General features: G+C 47.5%; 1 protein-coding gene across 2 annotated transcripts in view; it reads left to right on the forward strand.

Annotated features, from left to right (window-relative positions):
• Positions 1-26,125, forward strand: part of wdr19 (WD repeat domain 19) — a 247,311-nt gene that overhangs the window by 187,157 nt on the left and 34,029 nt on the right. For both annotated transcript variants that reach the window (XM_072496582.1, XM_072496581.1), the window contains exons 25-29: positions 4,565-4,711; positions 5,423-5,547; positions 6,326-6,435; positions 9,322-9,390; positions 9,813-9,890. In XM_072496582.1, coding sequence (XP_072352683.1) covers positions 4,565-4,711; positions 5,423-5,547; positions 6,326-6,435; positions 9,322-9,390; positions 9,813-9,890 — 529 coding nt within the window. The remainder of the gene's footprint in view (positions 1-4,564; positions 4,712-5,422; positions 5,548-6,325; positions 6,436-9,321; positions 9,391-9,812; positions 9,891-26,125) is intronic.

Genomic DNA, 26,125 nt, shown 5'->3' on the forward strand with positions numbered 1-26,125 from the left:
TATTTTTCAAATTATCCCAAAATGGCTCTACTGTCAAACATAATGACAAGCAGTGTAATACTGCATTCCAAGTCAATTTTTGCAAGACACCGAATTCCTCAAGTCGTCATGAGTGACAACGGTCCTTGTTTAGCTGTAAAGAGTGGCAACACTTCGCAGTTATGATTTCAATCACGTCACGTCGAGTCCGTTGTACCCTCAAGCCAATGGAAAGCCGAAAAAGGTGTACATATTGTTAGGCAATTGTTGAAGAAGGCAATGGACAGCCAGTCTGATCCATATCTCGCACGATTGAGTTATAGAGCGTCACCATTGTCACATGTAGATAGCCAGAAAAGTTACTCATGATTAGAAGGTTGTGTACCATACTTTCATACTTGGCAAAGAAGGAGAATAATGCAGTGGTACTGCAGGAAATGCAAAACATTAACGCAAAACAAAAGCAGTTCTATGATAGAGTGTCTAGAACTTTACCATCTCTGAGTAGTGATGACATTGTGACAGTAGAAGATTCAGGCAATTGGTCGAAAAAAGCCATTGTACTTGAAGAAGTAGCACCTCGTTCATACAATGTACAGACAGAGGATGGGATGGTTTTAAGAAGACATCATTGCGCAATCTTGAAAATCAGAGAAGACTTTCACAACAACGTGATGTCTGACGAATCTATGTCAGAATCAAAGTCAGCTGCAGTGTTGGATAGTTCAGCAGTTCCTGAACATGAGAATGTCATGGAGAACATTGGGCGGGGTTCTCCGACACCCCCGCTAGGCCAGCGAACTGCCCCGACGCCGGCTGCCGAATTGTCCGCGCTGGTTTTTTGGCAGGGGCGGGAATCGCGCCGCGCCGGTCTGGGGCCGTTAGCAGTGCCCCCCCCCCCCCCCGGCCATTCTCCGCTCCGCGTTCCACGATGGGCCGAGCGGCCGTCCGTTTTCGGCCAGTCCCACCGACGTAAATTATACAAGGTTCTTACCGGCGGGACCTGGCTCTGCGGGCAGTCTGTGGAGTCCTCCGGGGGGGGGGGGGGGGGGCACGGTGGCCTGGCCCGCGATGGCCTGGCCCGCGATCGGGGCACACCGATCTGCGAGTGGGCCTGTGCCGTGAGGGCACTCTTCGCTCCGTGCCGGCCGTTGTAAAGGTCCGCCATGGGCGGCGCAGAGAAGAACCCCCCTGCGCGGGATTCTCCGGTATCCGGCGGGCGGGCCGTACCGGCGCCAAAGAGTGCCGTGAACCATTCCGCCGTCACGCCAGCAGTTCTGGGAACACGCTGGCGCTCCTGCGCATGCGGCAACTCGCGCCTGCCGGAGGAGGCCCTTCGGCGCCAACCACTCCAGCGCCGGCTTAGCCCCCGAAGGTGCAGAGGATTCAGCACCTGCCGGGCGGCCCGACGCCGGAGTGGTTCACGGCACTCTTTGGTGCCGGTACGGCCCGCCTGCTGGATACTGGAGAATCCCGCCCACTATCTACATGTTCTGAGCAGCAAGGTCAAACTTTGAGAAGATCAACCAGAGTAAGAAGAAAACCTGATCGACTCAGTTTGTAGATTTGGACTATTTGTACATACTATGCTTGCTGTTCTTGTATGTGTAGATATATATATATATAAATGTATTTGTTAAACCAGTTTTAAAAATTTTAAAGAAAAAAGTTAATACTGTTAGACTCGCAGGGCACTGGCAATATATTAATTTAAATATATACTGATAAAATACTGATAATATATTAATTTATTCCTTCAAAGGAAAGGGGATGTGGTAATATCATGGTTGTGTTGTAATTCACCGACTGACCATTAGGCATCTCATTAGGGTTATGGGGCAGGGTTTAGAGAACCCCAAAGTGTATCATGGAATTCAGCTGACCCACAACTTTTAATAGATTGTGGTATGGGGAGCACACGACCCACTCGATAGGTGTGGTACAGCAGAAATGGAAAAGTATTTTTTAAATCAAAACAATGTTTATTCTATGAACTCAAGTTAACCTTTTTAAAACATTCAGTGAACATCTTAGCAACCATCAATTCAAATACAACCCCCAAAGACTACAACACTAAGTAATCCTTTAAGCTTTCCTTTTAACATCCATACGACTTTTTAAAAAACCCACCTCTAACAGAAGCACATCAGGTTAAAGTCACTACTGTTATTAGTTTTAAATCACCAGGATCGATTTGCAGTCTTTAGATTACAGAGAGAGATTCATACACCTGGCTGTGACTGCAGCTATCCAGCTCTGAAAACGAAACTAACACACACCCTGCAGCAAACAGCCTAAAATGAAAGTAAAAAGCTGACAGACAGCCCAGCTCCACCCACACCCTGACATCACTGATAAACACCCATTTCTTAAAGGTACTCTCACTACAGATATTTATACACACGCCCATTTATAAACACCCATTTCTTAAAGGTACTCTCACATGACATTAGTATATAAGTGAATGTTAGAGTCAGGTGACTTCAGACTGACTGGAGAGCTGGAAGCGAGCGGTTGCATGTTAATACTGTTATTCATTTGTTGTTTTGTATATAGTTGACCCACAGTTAATGTTAATAAATCGTTTATAGCTTTAGCTACAAGTGTTACGGAAGCTTTACCTCACGTCACACCTCTTAATCTTGTCCAAATGCATGTAGATACTGAAACACCAAATCAAAGAAATAACAATTTATGATAACCTGCCAAAGATGTTATTCAATGAAAACTAGCACTCTCCCTTGTGGTGGAGGTTACTGTGACATTGGGACATTTAAATTGCATGCCAATGGTTGATTTTGAATGTTTGAGGTTCCCACCGACAGTATAATTGAGAGGCATTTCCCCGCAGGTTCTGATCCACAGCTTTCTGCATGATTCTCCGAGCCCACCCCAATCTTGCTCACCCCAGCAGACTCTACAAAATCCAGCCCCAATAGTAAGCCTTGGAGGTCAGCTAAGAACTCATAGGAACAAAGGAATTAGGAGCAGAAGTAGGCAATTCAGCCCTTTGAGCCTGCTCAGCCAATCAATCCGATCATGACTGATCTCTTCCTGGTCTCAAATCCACCTCCCAACCTGTTGCCCATATCCCTTTAACCTGTTTTTTAATCAAGAATATATCTATTTTGTTCTTGAAAACATTTAATGACTCAGATTCCACTGCACTGTGGCGTGGTGAGTTCCACAAATTCACCACCCTCTGCGGGAAGTAGTTCCTTCTCATCTCAGTTCTAAATTTACCGCCTCTCGACCTATATTCGTGACCTTTTTCTAGATTTCCCCACAAGGGAAATGTTTACTTCATCAATTTCATTTAGTATTTTATGCACCTTGATCAGATCCCCTCTCATCCTTCTAAACCCCAGCGAGTATAAGCCCAAACTGTTTAATATCTCCACAGACATCAACCCTTTCACCTCCAGAATCAATCTGGTGAACCTCCTCCGAACTGCTTCCAATGCACCACATACTTTATCAAATAAGGAGACCAAAACTAGACCCAATACTCCAGATGTGGTCTCACCGACACCATATACAATTGCAACAACACTACTCTTAAAGTCCAGTCCTTTTGCAATAAATGCTATCGTTCCATATCTCATAATGAGATCACCTGGGGAAATAGGTGCCTAGCCATTTGTTCCTGTTGAAACAGTTGTCCAGAAGACCTCATAATGACATCTTGAGCTCCAAGACTTATTGATGGAATCAGCTCAGCCGGGGTCTGTTAGTCGGCTTGAAGAGAGGCTAGCTTTAATAGATTAACATCTTTGAGGTTAGAATAAGTTATTCTTTGTTTTATTTTGTGTTTCAATATCTGTATGTTTATGTGAGACGATTAAGAGGTGTGAAGCTTTTAATTTTAGTACTACGAATGGCTGTGTCTGTTATTGTATGAGCAGCAGTGTTTTTCAATGGAGATTTTCTTTGTGTGTTTATTCATCCGTGAGCATTATCAAACACTCGTCACTGATATTATATGGCTTATTGGTTGTATAAATTGTGCAGATAGATGGACATGGAAGATTGAGCTTGGAGCAAGCATGGGGGTAGGGGTATATATGGCATGGAGGGAGCTCGGGACATGGGTGGGAGCAGGTGAAGGGATGAGGGCTAGAAGGCCTAATGGCCTTTAATACAACTGGGCCAAAGTCCCTGAGAACTGGGTCTTCTAACTTGCATACCTTAGCACTCGCCCACCTATGAACTGCCTCCAGAGGCAGTTGGCCCAACTCCATCCAGCCCGCATCTCCCGGGAAAAGAAATATGGTGGGCAAGGGCCTTTTTAAAGGAGATAAATGTGCCAAGTTGGAAAGTTTCCCAATTCGACCTTCCTGCCTACATGAAAATGCAACCCAGGTCGTCATTACTACAGCGAGAATGTTGTCGGAACCCATAGCTTTCACTGTATCCAGTGTACTCGGGCATTTATTGATATCTTGGGGTGTGACTTAATTGGGCCAGAATTAATAGTTAAGTATTTTAACAGCCAGTCTTCATTTTTTGATCTGGTTGCAAGGCTAATGTGTCTTGTTTTGGGGAATTTATTATTAAACTGCTTTACTTTGTGACTCAATTCTAGATACAAGGAAGCTGCAATGGCTTATGAAAATGCCAAAGACTGGGACAATATGATTCGAATTCAATTGGATCATCTCAGTAATCCAGAAGAAGCTGTTCGTATCATTAGAGAAACCGAATCAATCGATGGAGCCAAAATGGTAGCCAGGTACACAGGCTGGTTTAATCAATTATAATTAGTTTGCAAATTTTCTGGGATTATTGTATCCTTATAGATTTCTATTCAATGAAACAAATTTAGTCATGCACTTCACACTAGTTGTTGCATATAAAAAACCAACTAAGTGTGACCTTGTCTCCTTGTCTCAGTCAAAAAAATCTGGCCTCTGGGTCATAGATTCAAGTTTTAATGCAGAACTTGAGCATGAAATCTCAACACTTTAGTGTTGTGCTGAGGGATTTGTGCATTATCCGAGGTGCCATCGTTTATATCTGAGTTTAAACAAAGCCCTGTCCATTAGTGCAGTTAGATGTAAAAGATCTTATAGCAGTATTCAGGGTTTCCATCTCCTGGTCAACATTTTGTTCTCGGCCAAAACAGATTAACTCAGCATTATTTAACTTTTTGTTTATATTGTATTTACAGTCACATTTACCTACAAAACCACTGCCAACACTTGAAAAGTAATTAATTTGGCACATCCAGAGACTGAAATAAGCACGTTCATTTTCCTGTTTCAAATTAGTTGTAACTGCATATGTTGACCATATGCTGTACTGTAATCAAAACTTTAAAACACTGACTCTTTGTGAACAAAAACTTAGACTTCCTTAAGATAATACTGTGTAATTTATAAATTAGGTCTGATATTAATGATGTGCTGGTTCTTGTACAGAGGATATTTTTCTTCCTTTTTAGGTTCTTCCTCCATCTTGGTGACTATGGCTCTGCCATCCAGTTCCTGGTGATGTCTAAGTGTAATGATGAAGCCTTTCAGCTTGCACAGCAACATAATCAAATGGAAGTCTATGCTGACATTATCGGTAAGCCCATATTTAGGAGAGGAGCTAGGTTGAAAATAAGCATATACAGCACAAATATAAATTTAGGATTTGCATTTCCAATATTTTTCCAGGTAACTTGTTTTTTTGGTCAAGAAAGCAAGAGACAATATTTAATCAGAATTGCATCAAATAAAGCAACAAAATAAAGAAGCAGAAATGGCATTTTGTTCTTTATGGTTGCATAATTCAAAATAATTAAAGGATGTAAATAAGAGTACAATTAAATTTAATACTAATTGCAATTTAGGCACACGTTTAAAGTCCATTACCCAATGAAGCAAAATAATATTTCCACTGTAGCAATGAAGTTTTCTTTTCCCTCAGGCCATTTTTCATTTTGTCTGCAGCTCTTGGCCTCCTTTTTTCCTTCCATCTTTCTCCCAATTTCCTCACCAGGACCAGGTGCTCACTGATAGCTCACCCTCACCTGAGGTTCACACACAAATTTTCAGCAAGGGTTGTTGGATTGCTAGATAGCGATTAGGAGCAGAAAGCCTGACAAAGTTCCAATTTTCTTCTCCGTAGTATTGGAGTCTGATGCTTCAACTTGGCTCATTCAACACTGACCGAAGATGGAATCTGGGACTAATCTGAAATGCATGAGTCAGCTATTCACTATGTCTGCCAGCTCAAGTGTTTCCCATTTCCTCAAATGTTTTTAAAATTAAATGTACCTCCTTTCTCTCCTATAATGTGGCAAAATATTGCTAATTTAGTTCAGATACCATTACGTAAAGTTACATATGTTTCTCTGCAGGGTCAGATGCTAATAATGAAGATTATCAGAGTATTGCATTATACTTTGAAGGTGAAAAGAAACATTTCCTGGCTGGAAAATTCTTCATGCTTTGTGGCCAGTACACACGAGTAAGTTCTTGAAAATGGATTTAGCTTTCCCTTCCTAGGTCAATGTATTTGTGATAAGTGCAACAACTAAGTGAGAGATAAGTTGATAAGTTTGTTCTAATTATAAATGTGTTATTTCAGAAAATGCCTGAGATTTAGGCCCGCAATCATTGGATTGCTGCTCCGTTCAAACTTTTCCATGCCTTTTCTTGCAGCATTGCATCCAGGTCCTGACTCATAACATTGACCTCCACAGCAGTCTACTCCATGATTGCGTGGGAATTACCTGGGAAGTTTTAACTTTTGGTGGGCAATTATCTTGCTCCTGAAACCATTCAAAACTCCAATTTGAATCGGAGGCTTTGGGTTCTTCCAGCTCGCTTAGAACATAGAACATACAGTGCAGAAGGAGGCCATTGCACCAACCCACTTAAGCCCTCACTTCCACCCTATCCCCGTAACCCAATAATCCCTCCTAACCTTTTTTTGGTCACTAAGGGCAATTCATCATGGCCAATCCACCTAACCTGCACGTCTTTGGACTGTGGAAGGAAACCGGAGCACCCGGAGGAAACCCACGCAGACACCCCCCACACAGACATACCACGCAGTGGTAGCAGAATTGTTACCCAGGAAAAGTTATTAAAATACTTCTAACTCCTAGGTAACTGTGGTACTGACACCCCCCGCTCCCCTTAGACCCCCTGACCATCCCCCAACTACTCTCCCAACTACCCCTGACTAGCTCCCACTCTCCTACTGCCCTCCTGACCCTCGCGTTGGGGCTCACAATGTGGTTCACTTACACTTGCTAGAAACTATATATATTCAGAAGCAAGGACCTGTCCTCTGCAGATGAAAGGAGCATATCCAGTCAATGTACCTTTTTTTGAATTAAACAAAAGCATAGAGGACAATAATTCCCTTGTGCATTCTCCATGGCAATGCCTCAACCAGTTAAAGTCAACTTGACACCAGTCAACACCCTTTTCTCATGCAGTATAAATGGTTGTTTCCTTTGAAATTTGGCATTCATTCATGCATCTGTCCTGATCAGTGTAAGACAAAAAGCTTTGACAGCATGCCTCTTTTTTCAGCAATACTCAGAATTACATCATTTGAAATTAATGTTATACTAGCTATCATATGTAGTGGACAAGTTGTGTTTGCCTGAACGGACCACTGGTGGTGGAAACTGTACAGTGTTAAGGGTAGGCAGAAGATACAAAAGTCTGAAAACACCTACTAACAGATTCAAAAACAGCTTCTTTCCCTGCTGTTACCAGACTCCTGAATGAGCCTCTTATGGACTGAACTGATCTCTCCTCGCATCTTTTCTACTGTGCCTAAATCTTTGCACCCTCTGATCCATTTCCCCGCCACTGATACTGCTGCCATCCCGAACTGTTTTCGCCTTTGTGTGTGGGAGCAGGTCACGTACTCCTCTGCCAACCTATGAGAGTGCATCAATACTACAGCAAAGCCAGCAACTAAACACAAAAGACTAGAAACATCTAGAGCAAATCCAATTTGCAGAGGGCCCATCTGAGAACCTCACACCAAGGGGCGTCATTCTCCGACCCCCCCCCCCCCCCCCCCATCGGGTCGGAGAATGGCCGTTGGCTGCCGTGAATCCCGCCGGTTGCCGAAGTCTCCGGTACCGGATATTCGGCGGGAACCGGGCCGCGCCAGTTGGCGGGCCCCCCTGCTCGATTCTCCGGCCCGGATGGGCCGAAGTCCCGCCGAGAAATTGCCTTTCCCGCCGGCGTAAATTAGAGTTGCTATTTACCGGCGGGACAAGGCGGCGCGGGCGGGCTCCGGGGTCCTGGGGGGGGGCGCGGGGCGATCTGGCTCCGGGGGGTGCCCCCACGGTGGCCTGGCCCGCGATCGGGGCCCACCGAGCCGCGGGCGGGCCTGTGCCGTGGGGGCACTCTTTCCCTTCCGCCTCCACAACGGTCTCCACCATGGCGGAGGCGGAAGAGACTCTCCCCACTGCGCATGTGCGGGAAACTGTCAGCTGACGCTCCCGTGCATACGCCACCCCGACATGTCATTTCCGCGCCAGCTGGCGGGGCAACAAAGGCCGTTTCCGCCAGCTGGCGGGGCGGAAATCCCTCAGGCGCCGGCCTAGCCCCTCAATGTTGGGGCTCGGCCCCCAAAGATGCGGAGCATTCCGCACATTTGGGCCGGCGCGATGCCCGTCTGATTGGCGCCGTTTTGGCCGCCAGTCGGCGGACATCGCGCCGTTTGGGGAGAATTTCGCCCCAGATCTTTGAAGGACTTGGATTGCTCATTTGGAACTGGCAGCATATCGGCCAGTTAACTGTATGACATAGGAAAGAATAGTTTCCAAGCCTTCCTACATAAAGTGTCATGATGTGGAGATGCCGGCGTTGGACTGGGGTGAGCACAGTACGAAGTCTTACAACACCTGGTTAAAGTCCAACAGGTTTGTTTCGATGTCACTAGCTTTCGGAGCGCTGCTCCTTCCTCAGGTGAAGGAGCTGAGGAAGGAGCAGCGCTCCGAAAACTAGTGACATCGAAACAAACCTGTTGGACTTTAACCTGGTGTTGTAAGACTTCGTACTGTACATAAAGTGTGAACATACTACATACTTCTTTCTCATGCTGCTAACGCTGGGCAGGCCATTCAAAGTGGTAGGCAGTGCATCTCGGCCTCAGTTGGGTGGTGTGTGACCAAATTTCTAGCCCTTTTTAACCAAATATTTAGTCGCCTTTTGTGGCTCAGTGTCAGATTTTATTTGATAACGTTCCCACGAAGAGCCTCAAGATGTTTAACCATGTTAAAAGCACTGTATAAATGCAGATTTTCTTGATCCAAGCATCGATATTTATTTTAAAGGAATACACATTACTAACCTCATTCTGATATATTTTGTTTAACAGGCATTGAAACATTTCTTGAAATGCCCGGTATCTGAAGATGGCCAAGCTATTGAGATGGCCATTGAAGCGGTAAGAGTATTGTAATAGCTTGTTATAAGCAGAGATGAAAGAAAGGCTATTTTTTAATGTCATTCGTAACATCAATCTTTTGAAGCTGCAGTAACTATTTTGCAACTAGATGGGAAGAGCTTAATTTTCAGTTTAGAAGAAATTCGTAACTTCTCTAAAACAGTAATGTGAGTGTTAACTAGCACTTACAAGACTAAACTGGCATGTGATATATAGCAGTAACAGGGATTGTGCCGGCCTACCAGAATATCAGAGTTCTGATACTGATAAGTACATCATTGTCCAACTTGGTTACTGGTCCTTATCCTATTAGAAGGTTGTGCTTGCTTCTGTGATATGAGGATGGTACTCTTGTAAGGATAGAGGAACCTGCAGAAATGGTGATTTTTTTTTTTTTAAAGTTCTGTTCTTACTTTTGTAAGGTTGGACAAGCCAAGGATGACATGCTAACTAGTCAGCTGATAGATTATCTAATGGGTGAAAGCGATGGAATGCCTAAGGTAACTCTGATCCAGAATTATATGTGCTAGACATTCTATTATTTATTTTGCATGCTACATTATGTACCTAAATATGTATTAATGTAAGGGCCTAAACACTCTCTTCAGGTGAGGCAGTGCTTCAAGTGCACCTCCTCCAATCTGGTCTATTGCATTCACTGCTCCCAATGCAGTCTACTCTACATTGGAGAGACTAACGGCAGACTAGGTGACTGCTTTGCAGAATACCTTCAGTCCGACCGCAAGCAAGACCCAGACCTTCCTGTCGCTTGCCATCTCAACCGTCCTGCTGTCACATCCACATGTCCATCCTTGGCCTGCTGCAGTCAATTTAAGATGGTCTGTCAAGCTCACAGTGTGACACATGTGTGTACTGGAAGCTACATACATTAATACACAGGATCCTCTTCCTTGTAGACAGAAAGAACATGTTACCAGGGGTAAGCATTGGGGTACGGGCCTCTGGCACGGAGTCTGTCCCTGTTGCTCAGAAGGGAAGGGGGGAGAGGAGCAGAGCATTAGTAATTGGGGACTCGATAGTCAGGGGCACAGATAGGAGATTTTGTGGGAGCGTGAGAGACTCGCGTTTGGTATGTTGCCTCCCAGGTGCAAGGGTACGTGATGTCTCGGATCGTGTTTTCCGGGTCCTTAAGGGGAGGGGGAGCAGCCCCAAGTCGTGGTTCACATTGGCACTAACGACATAGGTAGGAAAGGGGACAAGGATGTCAGGCAGGCTTTCAGGGAGCTAGGATGGAAGCTCAGAACTAGAACAAACAGAGTTGTTATCTCTGGGTTGTTGCCTGTGCCACGTGATAGTGAGATGAGGAATAGGGAGAGAGAGCAATTAAACACGTGGCTACAGGGATGGTGCAGGCGGGAGGGATTCAGATTTCTGGATAACTGGGGCTCTTTCTGGGGAAGGTGGGACCTCTACAGACAGGATGGTCTACATCTGAACCTGAGGGGCACAAATATCCTGGGGGGGGGAGATTTGTTAGTACTCTTTGGGGGGGTTTAAACTAATGCAGCAGGGGCATGGGAACCTGGATTGTAGTTTTAGGGTAAGGGAGAATGAGAGTATAGAGGTCAGGAGCACAGATTTGACGTCGCAGGAGGGGGCCAGTGTTCAGGTAGGTGGTTTGAAGTGTGTCTACTTCAATGCCAGGAGTATACGAAATAAGGTAGGGGAACTGGCAGCATGGGTTGGTACCTGGGACTTCGATGTTGTGGCCATTTCGGAGACATGGATAGAGCAGGGACAGGAATGGATGTTGCAGGTTCCGGGGTTTAGGTGTAAGCTCAGAGAAGGAGGCAAAAGAGGGGGAGGTGTGGCGCTGCTAGTCAAGAGCAGTATTACGGTGGCGGAGAGGATGCTAGATGGGGACTCATCTTCCGAGGTAGTATGGGCTGAGGTTAGAAACAGGAAAGGGACTTCCGGGTGCGGCGATGACCAGCTAAGTCGCACGTTTCGGCAGCTCCCGGTGAAACGGACTTTTGGGCTCTTAATAGGAGCCCCATCGGCAATTTTAACGGCAAATAACACTGTGCGGTAATCCAGAAGGGAATCCCCCCCGGACACGGATGGAAAAAAGAGAGGAAAGTAGCCGGATTGCGGTGGATCCTCAAGAGCAGCGGCCAGGAAGGCAGGCACAAAGCAAGATGGCGTCGGAAGAAGGCAGTTTAATATGGGGCCCTGACCAACAAGAGTTCCTGCGGCGTTGCGTAGATGAACTCAAAAAGGAGATGAAGAAGGAGCTGTTGGCCCCGATATTACAAGCGATTGAGGGGCTAAAGGAGGAGCAAAAGACCCAGGAACAGGAACTTCGGGTCGTGAAGGCAAAGGCTGCTGAGAATGAGGACGACATACAGGGCCTGGTGGTGAAAACGGAGATCCACGAGGCACAACACAAAAGATGTGTGGAAAGGCTGGAGGTGCTGGAGAACAATGCGAGGAGGAAGAACTTAAGGATTCTTGGTCTTCCCGAAGGTGCAGAGGGGGCGGACGTCGGGGCATATGTGAGCACAATGCTGCATTCGTTAATGGGATTGGAGGCCCCGACGGGTCCGCTGGAGGCGTAGGGAGCCTATCAAGTTATGGCGCGAAGACCAAGGGCTGGAGAAACTCCTCGAGCAATAGTTGTGAGATTTCTCCGATACAAGGACAGAGAGATGGTCCTCAGATGGGCCAAGAAAACTCGGAACAGTAGGTGGGAGAATGCGGTGATCCGCGTGTATCAAGATTGGAGTGCGGAGGTGGCGAGAAGGAGGGCAAGCTTTAATCGGGCCAAGGCGGTGTTGCATAAAAGGAAGGTCAAATTCGGAATGTTGCAGCCGGCGAGACTGTGGGTCACACATCTAGGGAAACACCACTATTTCGAAACGGCAGACGAAGCGTGGACATTTATTGTCGAGGGGAAGCTGGAGTGAGCGGGCCAGAAGAAAAAGAACGTTTGGGACAAAAGGGGGGGGGGTGAATTTGTGGGATGAAGGGGGAAAAAGGGGGAAGAGAAGACTTCCCAGATTGTTAAACCTGCGACCCTGTAACTTCTCTCTCTTCCCCATGTCGTGGGGGAGGGGGTGAGGGAGGATGAGGAGCTGTGGGCGCCGGCCATTGGGGGCGGGGCCAAAAAGGGAAGCGCGGGCTTTGTTCCCGCGCTATGGTAATCATGGCGGGAACAGGGAAGCAGGAAGGAGGGGGCCTCGCACAGTGTGAGCCGAGGTCACGGGGGGGAAGCCAAGATCGGCCAGAGTTTGCTGACTTCTGGGAGCAACATGGGAGGTGCAATTACGCTAGCTTGGGATCTAGCGGGGTGGGGGGGGGGGTGGTTAACTGGGTTGCTGCTGCTGGGGAGAAGGTGGAGCTGGTATGGGAGGGGGGGGGGGTCGGGGCGGGGGGGCGCCGCCTGGGGGGGATACAGCTACGTGGGAACCGGGTGAGGAGCTGGATTGAAAAAGGAAATGGCTAGTCGTCAAGGGGGGGGGGGGTGTAAAGAGCCCCCCAACATGGTTGATCACGTGGAATGTGAGAGGGCTGAACGGGCTGATTAAGAGGGCACGGGTACTCGCACACCTAAAGAAACTTAAGGCAGATGTGGTTATGCTTCAGGAGACTCATCTGAAGCTGACAGACCAGGTTAGACTTCGCAAAGGATGGGTGGGGCAGGTGTTTCATTCGGGGCTGGATGCAAAAAACAAGGGGGTGGCCATACTAGTGGGGAAGCGGGTAATGTTTAAGGCAAAGACTATAGTGGCAGATAGTGGGGGCAGATACATGATGGTGAGTGGCAAACTGCAAGGGGAGGCGGTGGTATTGGTGAACGTGTATGCCCCGAACTGGGATGATGCCAATTTTATGAGGCGTATGTTAGGACACATCCCGGACCTAGAGGCGGGAAAGTTGGTAATGGGTGGAGACTTTAATACGGTGCTGGACCCAGGGCTGGACAGATCGAGGTCCAGGACCGGAAGGAGGCCGGCTGCAGCTAGGGTGCTTAAGGATTTTATGGTGCAGATGGGAGGAGTAGATCCCTGGAGATTTAGTAGACCTAGGAGTAAGGAGTTTTCGTTTTTCTCCTATGTACATAAAGTATTTTCACGAATAGATTTTTTTGTTTTGGGAAGGGCACTGATCCCAAAGGTGACGGGGACGGAGTACACGGCTATAGCCATCTCGGATCATGCTCCACACTGGGTGGACCTGGAGATAGGGGAAGAAAAACAACAGCTTCCACCCTGGAGAATGGACATGGGATTATTGGCAGATGAGGGGGTGTGTTTAAGGGTGAGGGGGTGCATTGAAAGGTACTTGGAAATTAATGATAATGGGGAGGTACAGGTGGGAGTGGTTAGAGGGGAGCTGATATCTATTAGGGCACATAAAGGAAAGCAGGAGGGTAGGGAAAGGGAGCGGTTGTTGAAAGAACTGCTGAGGGTGGACAGACAATACGCAGAGGCACCAGAGGAGGGACTATACAGGGAAAGGCAAAGGCTACATGTAGAATTTGACTTGTTGACTACGGGTAAGGCAGAGGCACAATGGAGGAAGGCACAGGGTGTACAGTACGAATATGGGGAGAAGGCGAGTAGGTTGTTGGCCCACCAACTGAGGAAAAGGGGAGCAGCGAGGGAGATAGGGGGGGTGAGAGATGAGGAGGGGAAGATGGAGCGGGGAGCGTAGCGAGTGAATGGAGTGTTCAAGGCATTTTATGAAAGATTATATGAAGCGCAGCCCCCGGACGGGAAGGAGAGAATGATGTGCTTTCTGGATCAGCTGGCATTTCCTAAGGTGGAGGAACAGGAGAGAGTGGGGCTGGGAGCACAGATTGAGACGGAGGAAGTAGTGAAAGGGATTGGAAGCATGCAGGCGGGGAAGGCCCCGGGACCAGACGGATTCCCAGTTGAATTCTATAAGAAATATTTGGACTTGCTGACCCCGCTACTGATGAGAACCTTTAATGAGGCGAGGGAAAGGGGGCAGCTGCCCCCGACTATGTCAGAGGCAACGATATCGCTCCTCCTAAAGAAGGAAAAAGACCCGCTGCAATGCGGGTCATACAGGCCCATTTCCCTCCTGAATGTGGATGCTAAGATCCTGGCCAAGGTAATGGCAATGAGGATAGAGGATTGTGTCCCGGGGGTGGTCCATGAGGATCAAACTGGGTTTGTGAAGGGGAGACAGCTAAATACAAATATACGGAGGCTGCTAGGGGTAATGATGATGCCCCCACCAGAGGGGGAAGCGGAGATAGTGGTGGCGATGGATGCCGAGAAAGCATTTGATAGAGTGGAGTGGGATTACTTGTGAGAGGTGTTGAGGAGATTTGGCTTTGGGGACGGGTATATCAGGTGGGTACAGTTGCTGTATAGGGCCCCGATGGCGAGCGTGGTCACGAATGGACGGGGGTCTGACTATTTTCGGCTCCATAGAGGGACGAGGCAGGGATGTCCTCTGTCCTCGTTATTGTTTGCACTGGCGATTGAACCCCTGGCTATGGCACTGAGGGGTTCCAGGAAGTGGAGGGGCGTACTTAGGGGGGGAGAAGAACACCGGGTGTCTCAATATGCGGACGATTTGTTGCTATATGTGGCGGACCTGGCGGAGGGGATGCCAGAGATAATGCGGATACTTGGGGAGTTTGGGGATTTTTCAGGGTATAAACTGAACATGGGGAAAAGTGAGTTATTTGTGGTGCACCCGGGGGAGCAGAGCAGAGAGATAGAGGATTTACCGTTGACGAAGGTAACAAGGGACTTCCAGTACCTGGGGATCCAGATAGCCAAGAATTGGGGTACATTACATAGGCTTAATTTAACACGGTTGGTGGAACAAATGGAGGAGGATTTCAAGAGATGGGACATGGTGTCCTTGTCATTGGCAGGTAGGGTGCAGGCGGTTAAAATGGTGGTCCTCCCGAGATTCCTTTTTGTGTTCCAGTGCCTCCCGGTGGTGATCACGAAGGCTTTTTTCAAAAGAATTGAGAAGAGCATTATGAGTTTTGTGTGGGCTGGGAAGATCCCGAGAGTGAGGCGGGGATTCTTGCAGCGTAGTAGGGACAGGTGGGGCTGGCACTACCGAGCCTAAGTGAGTACTACTGGGCCGCCAATGTTTCAATGGTGTGTAAGTGGATGGGAGAAGGGGAGGGAGCGGCGTGGAAGAGAATGGAGAGGGCGTCCTGCAAGGGGACTAGCCTGCAAGCAATGGTGACGGCGCCGTTGCCGTTCTCATCAAAGAAATACACCACAAGCCCGGTGGTGGTGGCTACATTGAGAACTTGGGGGCAGTGGAGACGGCATAGGGGAGGGACGGGAGCTTCGGTGCGGTCCCCGATAAGAAACAATCATAGGTTCGTTCCGGGGAGAATGGATGGGGGATTTGGAGCATGGCAAAGAGCTGGGGTAGTACAATTAAGAGATCTATTTGTAGATGGGACGTTTGAGAGTTTGGGAGCGCTGACGGAGAAATATGGGTTGCCCCAAGGGAATGCATTTCGGTATATGCAATTGAGGGCTTTTGTGAGGCAACGGGTGTGGGAATTCCCGCAGCTCCCGACGCAGGAAGTGCAGGATAGAGTGATCTCAGAGACATGGGTGGGGGACGGTAAGGTAGCGGACATATACAGGGAGATGAGGGACGAGGGGGAGATCATGGTAGATGAGCTGAAAGGGAAATGGGAAGAAGAACTGGGGGAGGAGATTGAGGAGGGGCTGTGGGGGGATGCCCTACGTAGGGTAAACTCATCGTCCTCGTGTGCCAGGCTAAGCCTGATACAATTTAAGGTGCTACACAGGGCGCATATGACTGGAGCACGGCTTAGTAAATTTTTGGGGGTAGAGGATAGGTGTGCGAGATGCTCGAGAGGCCCAGCGAATCACACCCACATGTTCTGGTCATGCCCGGCACTACAGGGGTTCTGGGTGGGGGTGGCGAATGTGCTTTCGAAGGTGGTGGGGGTCCGGGTCGAACCAAGCTGAGGGTTGGCTATATTTGGGGTTGCAGAAGAGCCGGGAGTGCAGGAGGCGAGAGAGGCTGATGTGTTGGCCTTTGCGTCCCTTGTAGCCCGGCGCAGGATATTGTTAATGTGGAAGGAAGCTAAGCCCCCGGGGGTGGAGATCTGGATAAACGATATGGCAGGGTTCATAAAGTTAGAACGGATTAAGTTCGTGTTAAGGGGTTCTGCTCAGGGGTTCACCAGGCGGTGGCAACCGTTTGTCGACTACCTCACAGAAATATAGAGGGAATGGAAAAGAAGTAGATAACAGCAGCAACCCAGGGGGGGAGGGTGGGGGGGAGGAATCGGACGGACTCTCGGGGATGTTATTGTACATGTATAGGTATTTGGTATATGTAATTGTATATTGGACTGTTGGACTGAAATTTTGGAGAGTATTTATTTTGGACAAGGCAGTTGCCATTTAGTTTTGTTTTTCTTTTGTTTTTGTTTATATATATTATTTATTTATTTGTTTAAAACTGGCCACGGCTATTTATATTGCTTTATTGTTGTGTAAAAGAAACACTACGTATTGTTATGTTTGGCCAAAAACTCGAATAAAATATATTTTTTTAAAAAGAAACAGGAAAGGAGAGGTCACCCTATTGGGAGTTTTCTATAGGTCTCCAAATAGTTCTAGGGATGTAGAGGAAAGGATGGCGAGGATGATCCTGGAGAAGAGCGAAAGTAACAGGGTAGTTATTATGGGAGACTTTAACTTTCCAAATATTGACTGGAAAAGATATAGTTCGAGTACATTAGATGGGTCGTTTTTTGTACAGTGTGTGCAGGAGGGTTTCCTGACACAATATGTTGACAGGCCAACAAGAGGCGAGGCCACGTTGGATTTGGTTTTGGGTAATGAACCAGGCCAGGTGTTGGATTTGGAGGTAGGAGAGCACTTTGGGGACAGTGACCACAATTCGGTGACGTTTACGTTAATGATGGAAAGGGATAAGTATACACCGCAGGGCAAGAGTTATAGCTGGGGGAAGGGCAATTATGATGCCATTAGACGTGACTTGGGGGGGATAAGGTGGAGAAGTAGGCTGCAAGTGTTGGGCACACTGGATAAGTGGAGCTTGTTCAAGGATCAGCTACTGCGTGTTCTTGATAAGTATGTACCGGTCAGGCAGGGAGGAAGGTGTAGAGCGAGGGAACCGTGGTTTACCAAAGAAGTGGAATCTCTTGTTAAGAGGAAGAAGGAGGCCTATGTGAAGATGAGGTGTGAAGTTTCAGTTGGGGCGATGGATAGTTACAAGGTAGCGAGGAAGGATCTAAAGAGAGAGCTAAGACGAGCAAGGAGGGAACATGAGAGGTATTTGGCAGGTAGGATCAAGGAAAACCCAAAAGCTTTCTATAGGTATGTCAGGAATAAGCGAATGACTAGGGAAAGAGTAGGACCAGTCAAGGACAGGGATGGGAAGTTGTGTGTGGAGTCTGAAGAGATAGGCGAGATACTAAATGAATATTTTTCGTCAGTATTCACTCAGGAAAAAGATAATGTTGTGGAGGAGAATGCTGAGACCCAGGCTATTAGAATAGATGGCATTGAGGTACGTAGGGAAGAGGTGTTGGCAATTCTGGACAGGCTGAAAATAGATAAGTCCCTGGGGCCTGATGGGATTTATCCTAGGATTCTCTGGGAGGCCAGGGAAGAGATTGCTGGACCATTGGCTTTGATTTTTATGTCATCATTGGCTACAGGAATAGTGCCAGAGGACTGGAGGATAGCAAATGTGGTCCCTTTGTTCAAAAAGGGGAGCAGAGACAACCCCGGCAACTATAGACCGGTGAGCCTCACGTCTGTAGTGGGTAAAGTCTCGGAGGGGATTATAAGAGACAAGATTTATAATCACCTAGATAGGAATAATATGATCAGGGATAGTCAGCATGGCTTTGTGAAGGGTAGGTCATGCCTCACAAACCTTATTGAGTTCTTTGAGAAGGTGACTGAACAGGTAGACAAGGGTAGAGCAGTTGATGTGCATATGGATTTCAGTAAAGCGTTTGATAAGGTTCCCCACGGTAGGCTATTGCAGAAAATACGGAGGCTGGGGATTGAGGGTGATTTAGAGATGTGGATCAGAAATTGGCTAGCTGAAAGAAGACAGAGGGTGGTGGTTGATGGGAAATGTTCAGAATGGAGTTCAGTTACAAGTGGCGTACCACAAGGATCTGTTCTGGGGCCGTTGCTGTTTGTCATTTTTATCAATTACCTAGAGGAAGGCGCAGAAGGGTGGGTGAGTAAATTTGCAGATGACACTAAAGTCGGTGGTGTTGTCGACAGTGTGGAAGGATGTAGCAGGTTACAGAGGGATATAGATAAGCTGCAGAGCTGGGCTGAGAGGTGGCAAATGGAGTTTAATGTAGAGAAGTGTGAGGTGATTCACTTTGGAAGGAATAACAGGAATGCGGAATATTTGGCTAATGGTAAAGTTCTTGGAAGTGTGGATGAGCAGAGGGATCTAGGTGTCCATGTACATAGATCCCTGAAAGTTGCCACCCAGGTTGATAGGGTTGTGAAGAAGGCCTATGGAGTGTTGGCCTTTATTGGTAGAGGGATTGAGTTCCGGAGTCAGGAGGTCATGTTGCAGCTGTACAAAACTCTGGTACGGCCGCATTTGGAGTATTGCGTACAGTTCTGGTCACCGCATTATAGGAAGGACGTGGAGGCTTTGGAGCGGGTGCAGAGGAGATTTACCAGGATGTTGCCTGGTATGGAGGGAAAATCTTATGAGGAAAGGCTGATGGACTTGAGGTTGTTTTCATTGGAGAGAAGAAGGTTAAGAGGAGACTTAATAGAGGCATACAAAATGATCAGGGGGTTAGATAGGGTGGACAGTGAGAGCCTTCTCCCGCGGATGGAAATGGCTGGCACGAGGGGACATAGCTTTAAACTGAGGGGTAATAGATATAGGACAGAGGTCAGAGGTAGGTTCTTTACGCAAAGAGTAGTGAGGCTGTGGAATGCCCTACCTGCAACAGTAGTGAACTCGCCAACATTGAGTTCATTTAAAAGTTTATTGGATAAACATATGGATGATAATGGCATAGTGTAGGTTAGATGGCTTTTGTTTTGGTGCAACATCGTGGGCCGAAGGGCCTGTACTGCGCTGTATCGTTCTATGTTCTATGTACACACATTGCACCTGTTTCTGCTAAACAAAACAAATGACGGTCATTCCCTGACTCATTCCTCAGGGCAACATCTTGGTCAAGCTGCTTGGTTTAAATTTAGAACAATGCTTGGCAGTTCATTGTCAGTCTCCATGGCAGTGCCTCTTCCAATCAAGTTCACTTGCCAACCAATCAGCACTATCCTCGCATACAGTACAAATTATTGTTTTTCCCCTTTTGTATTCTTGCACAGTGTCTTGATGAGTACAAGATAAAAAGCCTTTTTCAGAAATACTCAACTTCTATACTACCAAATGACAACATGACTAATTTTTTTTTAAAGTATTTTATTGGAATTTTCACGTTATTGCAAATACCGCAGGAAAAGAGAAGAAAGCCATAGGTATCAATGTAAAGTGGGTACAGCACATAACCAAAGGCAATGCAAGCTGGGAATAAACAAGACGAGCTAAATCAGCAACAATATTCCCAATGTGTTCCCTTCACCAATAAAAGACCTGCCTGCACCAAAGCAGGAAACAATCAACAAATAGAGTTACATCATACCCATCACTTCAAAGAAAATAACAGATGAAAGAAAAATCACGGCAACCCCAAAGCTAAGGGGAAATTACATTACATTGATTCCTCACAATGCAGTTCAACCCTCATCCAGGCCCAGGACAGAATACTACATTTCACCGCAACATCACTCCTGCATCTGGGGAGAGAAAATAGGAAACCTATTAGGCATAACGCTTGGTCCATCCCACAATCATCATGTGTCCGGGTGCCAGACCCAGCCTCACGCGGCTCCCTCCACAGGTACCCAGAGAGAGCTGGAGAAAAAGTATATCTGTATTTTATACTCTACACTTTAAAATGACAAGGACTTTTTTCTTACTTTGTTCTCTAGATATTTTATTTTATTTCATGAGATGTGTGTATCACTGGCAAGGCCAGCATTTGCTACCCAACCCCTAATTGCCCTGGAACTGAAGGCATTACTGTGGATCTGGAGTTGCATGCAGGCCAGATGGTAGATCTCCTTCCCTAAAGGACGTTACTGACCAATTGTTTTTTTTTTTACAATCAATAATGGTTTCAAGGACACTATTACTGAGACTAACTTTTAATTCCTTTTTAATTAATTTTCATTAGTTGAACTTAAATCCCACCAGCAACCATGGTGGATTTGAACCCATATCCTCCGAGTATTATCCTGGATTACTAGATTTCTGGATTACTATTCCAGTGACATTACCACTACGTCACAATCTCCCCGAGATGTGGGCAATACTGGCAGGATTTAATTTACTGTCAATATCTAATTGATGGACCTCCTCCTTGTGATGATACCAACTGCATGGCGTTGGGCAAATATGGAATTCCAGGATTGTAACCCATTAACAATGAAGCTACTGTGATTTGTGTCCAAATCAGGATGCTGTATGAAGGGAAACTGGAGATGTGGTTGTTCTCATGAGATTGTACCCCTGTCCTCTATGGTGAAAGTTATGAGGCTGGGAGGTGTTGTCAAACACATGGGATAAACGTAATTAACTTAAATTAGACTTGATAGACAAGAAGGACAAAAGGAAAGAAACAAAATGGGGTTATGGTCTGAAATTTTAAATTCTGTGTTGAGACGGAAGGGTTGTGAAGTGCCAAATTGAAAGATAGGGTTCTATTCCTCAAATGTGCACTGAACTTCATTTTCTTATTCTTTGCATGTTTAAGTTTTTCTTTTTTTTTGTCTTATTTTTGCTTTCAGACAACAGCACAAACTAAGCACATCTTTTGTTTCTTTGTATCCATTTTGCCTTATTAACATTCCCTTTGGCCCTGTAAGATTAACTCATAAGTCATTCAATCTCTCCAGTCTCCCACCCTATCACAGACCTCCTTTTGGTCTTGCCCCAACTATCCTTGCTTAAAACTGTTACATCTCTAACATTTCCCAATTCTGATGAAAGGCCCCTGACCTGTAAGGTTTTCTTTTGAAAATATTTTTAATCAACAAATTTTCAACATTTTTACAATGCAAAACAACCTCACAACCCCGCCCCCCCCCCCCAAGTCCACCCAAACCCACCCCCACTCCCTCAACAGTCAATGGTAACCAACTTCCAAGAATGCACGATGGACAAACCGCAACAATTGTAGAACCCATCACTTGCCCGCCCCCCCCCCCCCCCCCCCCCCCCTCAGAGAAAACTTCATCTTTTCCAGGGTCAGAAAATCCAGCAGGCCCCCCTGCCATGCCGAGGCACAGGGTGGAGAAGCTGACCTCAACCCCAAGAAGACAAGCAATCAGTGAGACGAAGGCTAAAACATCTGCCCCTGTACCAACCTGCAGCTCTGGCCAATCCGACACCTCGAATATGGCTTCTCGGGGACTGGGCTCCACGTCCACATGTAAAACCCTCGAAATGGTGCTAAACACTATCATCCAAAACCTTTCCAGCTTCGGGCAGGAGCAAAACATATGTACGTGATTCACAGATCCCCACCCCACATCGCTCACAGACGGCGTCCACCCCTTCGAACAGCCGGCTTATCCTAGACTTTGTGAAGTGTGCCCTATACACTACCTTCAGCTGTATCAGCCTAGCCTTGCACACAAAGTCGATGCATTTACCCTCTACAGCACCTCGCACCACAGACACCCGTCCAGCATTACCCCAACTCTTCCTCCCACTTCATGGACACGCCATCCTCCTCTAAGATCCTCCCATAAATTGCCGAGATAACCCCCTCTCCAAAAGCCCCACCGACAGCACTGCCTCCAGCAATGAGAAGGCAAAAGCTGTCGGGAAGACATTCCTCGCAAAGTTAGGTATATGCACCTGCGTATACCGAAAGCTTTCTTCCTGCACCTGACCAAATCTCGCCCAACCTCTTCCAAATCGCAAAGGGCCCTCCCAAAAAGAATTTCCTTGATCCCATTTCTTCTCATCCCCGAAACCTTGCATCCATCCTCCCCGGCTCGAACCCATGATTTCCCCTAATTGGCACCTCCCCTGACCCAGCTCCCAGCCTAAAATGCTGTCTAAACTGGCTCCAGATCTTCAGCATAGCCACCACCACCGGACTCCCCGAATATTTCTCTGGGGCCATCGGGAGCGGCGCCTTTGCCAGTGCCTGCAACCCCGACCCCCTGCAAGAGCACGCCTCCATCCTCTCCCACAAAACACCCCCCGCTCCAACCCTGAACCTTCTCTGCATTTGCTGCCCAATAATAATACAACAAATTTGGGAGACGTAATCCCCACCACCCCCACCCGCCTTACCCTCTGCAGTATCACCTTCCTAATTCTAGCCACCTTTCCCACCCGAACAAGCCAGGATATTAGCCTATCCACTCCCCCTAAAAAGCACCGTGGACAAAAAGACCGGCATGCATTGATACAAGAACAGGAATCGCGGCAAAACATTCATCTTTACTGCCTACACCTGGCCCGCCAACGACGGGGGATATTGTCCCACCTCAACAAATCAGCCTTCACCCTACCCACCAAGCTAGTGAAGTTACAGTTCCGAAGCCTTGTCAATTGTGGGCTACCTGCACCCCCAGATACCTAAAATGAGACGCCGCCAGGCAAAATGGCAGAACCCCCTCCCACTCCCGGAGGGGAGACCACAAAATAATCACTTTTCCCTAAATTCAATTTATACCCCAAAAGCGTCCCAAACCTCTGGAGCAACCCCATTATACTCCCCACCGAAGAGCTCGGCTCCAAAATAGACAGCAACAAATCATCTGTACCCTATGCTCCACCCCCCCTTCACTATCCCCTTCCACAAACCCGAGCTCCTCAGCGCAATAGCCAACGGTTCCATAGCCAATGCAAACAGAAGGGGGGACATGGGGCATCCCTGCTTTGTACCCCATGCAATGCAAATTACTCTTGAGTCCAGACTATTTGTGCTCGCGTTCGCCATCAGCTCCTTATATAGCAGCTGCACCCGTGCCATAAACTTCGGCCCAATTCCAAATTTCTTCAATACCGTTATCAAATAACTCCACTCCACCCCATCAAACGCCTTCTCTGCATCCAGCGACACCACCACTATCATCTCCCTCCCCTCTGCCAGACACAGCACAATGTTCAACAACCTGCTCCTATTCAACCTCTTCCCTTTGCAAACCCCATCTAGTCCTCCTCGATCACCTTTGGGAGGCTTCCTTCCAACCTTAATGGCAACACCTTTGCCAGATTTTTGGCATCTACATTCAGCAGAGATATGGGTCTATATGACCCACACCCCACCAGATCCTTATCCTTCTTTAGCAACAGTGAGATGGAAGCTTGTCTCATTGTTTGCAGCAAGACACCCCTAACTATCACGTCCTCAAACGTCCCCACCATTAACGTCCCCAGCCTATCCTTAAATAGAATAAATCCTAAAAGACATGCTGTTAGGTGAATTGGACAGTCTGAATTCTCTCTCAGTGTACCCGAACAGGTGCCAAAATGTGGCGACTAGGGACTTTTCACAGTAACTTCATTGCAGTGTTAATGTCAGCCTACTTGTGACAATAAAGATTATTATTATCATCATTATTAAATCTTTTTATAAAATTCGACCGGAAACCCATTGGGTCCCGCCACCTTCCCTGCTTGCATCCTCCCAATCGCCACCTTCACCTCCCTCACCGGCTCCTCATACCCTGCCCTCTTCGCCTCCCCCAACCTAGGTCACTCCACCCCTCCAAGAAACTCCCTCATCCCCCGTTCCTTCTCCGGTGACTCCGATCTATATAGATCCCTATCGAACCCCTCAAAAATCTTATTAATCTGTTCCGGAGCCACCACCAACACCCCATCTTGTGCTGCACCCAAATTATCTCCCTCGCCGCGGCCTACCTACAGAGCTGACCTGCCAACATAGACCCTACCTTCTCCCCGTACTTTAGACAGCCCCCCTCGCCTTTCTCAACTGAAGCACTGCTTTCCCCGTGGACAATAAGTCAAATCTTGCCTGCAACTCATTCCTCTTTGTCTGGAGACCCGGGTCCGGGTCCCCGCATACCTCCCATCCACCTCCAAAATCTCTCCTATCAGTCATTGGCATTCCTCCCTCTCCTCTCTATCCACTTTAGCCTTAAAAAAGATCACCTCCCCCCCCCCCCCCCCCCCTATCCACCGCCTTCAGTGCCTCACAGACCAGATCGTGAGACCTCCCCCATGCAATTAAACTCCTCATATTCCTTAATCAACTTTCCTATGTTGTCACAGAAGCTCGGGTGCACCTGTAACCACACATGCATTCTCCACCCTGGCCGCAGGGCTGTCCCCTTCTCCAGAACTACATCCATCCAATGCGGAGAATGATCCGGGATCATGTTTGCCGACTACTCTGACCTCTTAATCCCAGCCAACAGCACCTTTCCCACCACAAAGAAGTCAATCCTCGAATACACCTTGTTCACCGGGGAGAAAAACAAATACTCCAGATCCCTTGGTTGTAAAGTCTTCCAAGGATCCACACCTCACATCTCCCTCATGAACCCAGCCAACGCCTTCATTTCCTCCCTTCCCCCAACCGAATGGGTCTGTGAGCGTGGCTGGGACCTGTCCACCTTCGGTTCCAACACTTGGTCCCAATTAGTACAATATACACCTGCCAGCATCACCAGCCTCTCCTCCAAAGCACCTGTCGCTATCACATACCTGCCCCCCACCCCACCCCCCGCCGACCAGCCACCGTCTCTATCTGAAACCTCACCCTCTTGCCCACCAATATTGCCAACCCCAGAGCCCTACTATCAAATTCTGAATGAAACACCTGACTCACCAACCTGACTTAGCCTCACTTGATCCTTCACCCTCAAATGGGTCTCCTGCAATATCACTACATCAGCTTTTAAACTCTTCAAGTGCGTGAAAACTCTTGATTTCTTCACCGGTGCCCCTAACCCCTCACATTCCAAGACACTATTCTGACCGGAGGGGGGTCTAACTTCCCTCCCGTCCCTCCTATCCACCATCACCGTAACCCCAGGCCCACCCCATCCTTTTATTACCGTTGAACCCCTCCCCCAACCCCTCCCAGAATCTCCCCACCCACTTCCTCTTGCAAACACCTCCCCCTACAATTCACACCTTACAGGTCCATCGAAACCTGCTCAAGCAGACTCCAACGACCGCAGTCCCTCCCCTTACAACACTCCCATTCACTAGCCAACTTTTGTTTGCTATTGTGGTGACCCCTGCCAGAGCCCCCTTCTCAGTAACCCAGCACCAAAAAAAAACACCTCCTTTATATCAAAGAATACAGAACCGCAACCCCAAAAGTAAAACCAGAACCCGACACACATGTAAACAACCCCCCCCCCCATTCAAAAACTGAGAAACAAAACCCTTGATAAGGAAAACACTACCCCGTCCCCACCAACCAAGTCCAAATCCCAACTATCACCTCAGTCCCAGTCTTTCAGCCTTAACGAATACCTTCACAGTCTCGAAATAGAAATCGCTCAAGTTGTGCGTCACTCTCAACTTCGCAGGCTAGACCACTCCAAATCTCACTCCACTGCCGTGCAGTGACGCTGTCACCCGTCCAAAGACCACCTGCCTTCTCCCCAGCTCTGCCGCCAGGTCCAGGTATATTCATATA

Source organism: Scyliorhinus torazame, chromosome 3, assembly GCF_047496885.1.
Source record: "Scyliorhinus torazame isolate Kashiwa2021f chromosome 3, sScyTor2.1, whole genome shotgun sequence".
Taxonomy (NCBI): domain Eukaryota; kingdom Metazoa; phylum Chordata; class Chondrichthyes; order Carcharhiniformes; family Scyliorhinidae; genus Scyliorhinus; species Scyliorhinus torazame.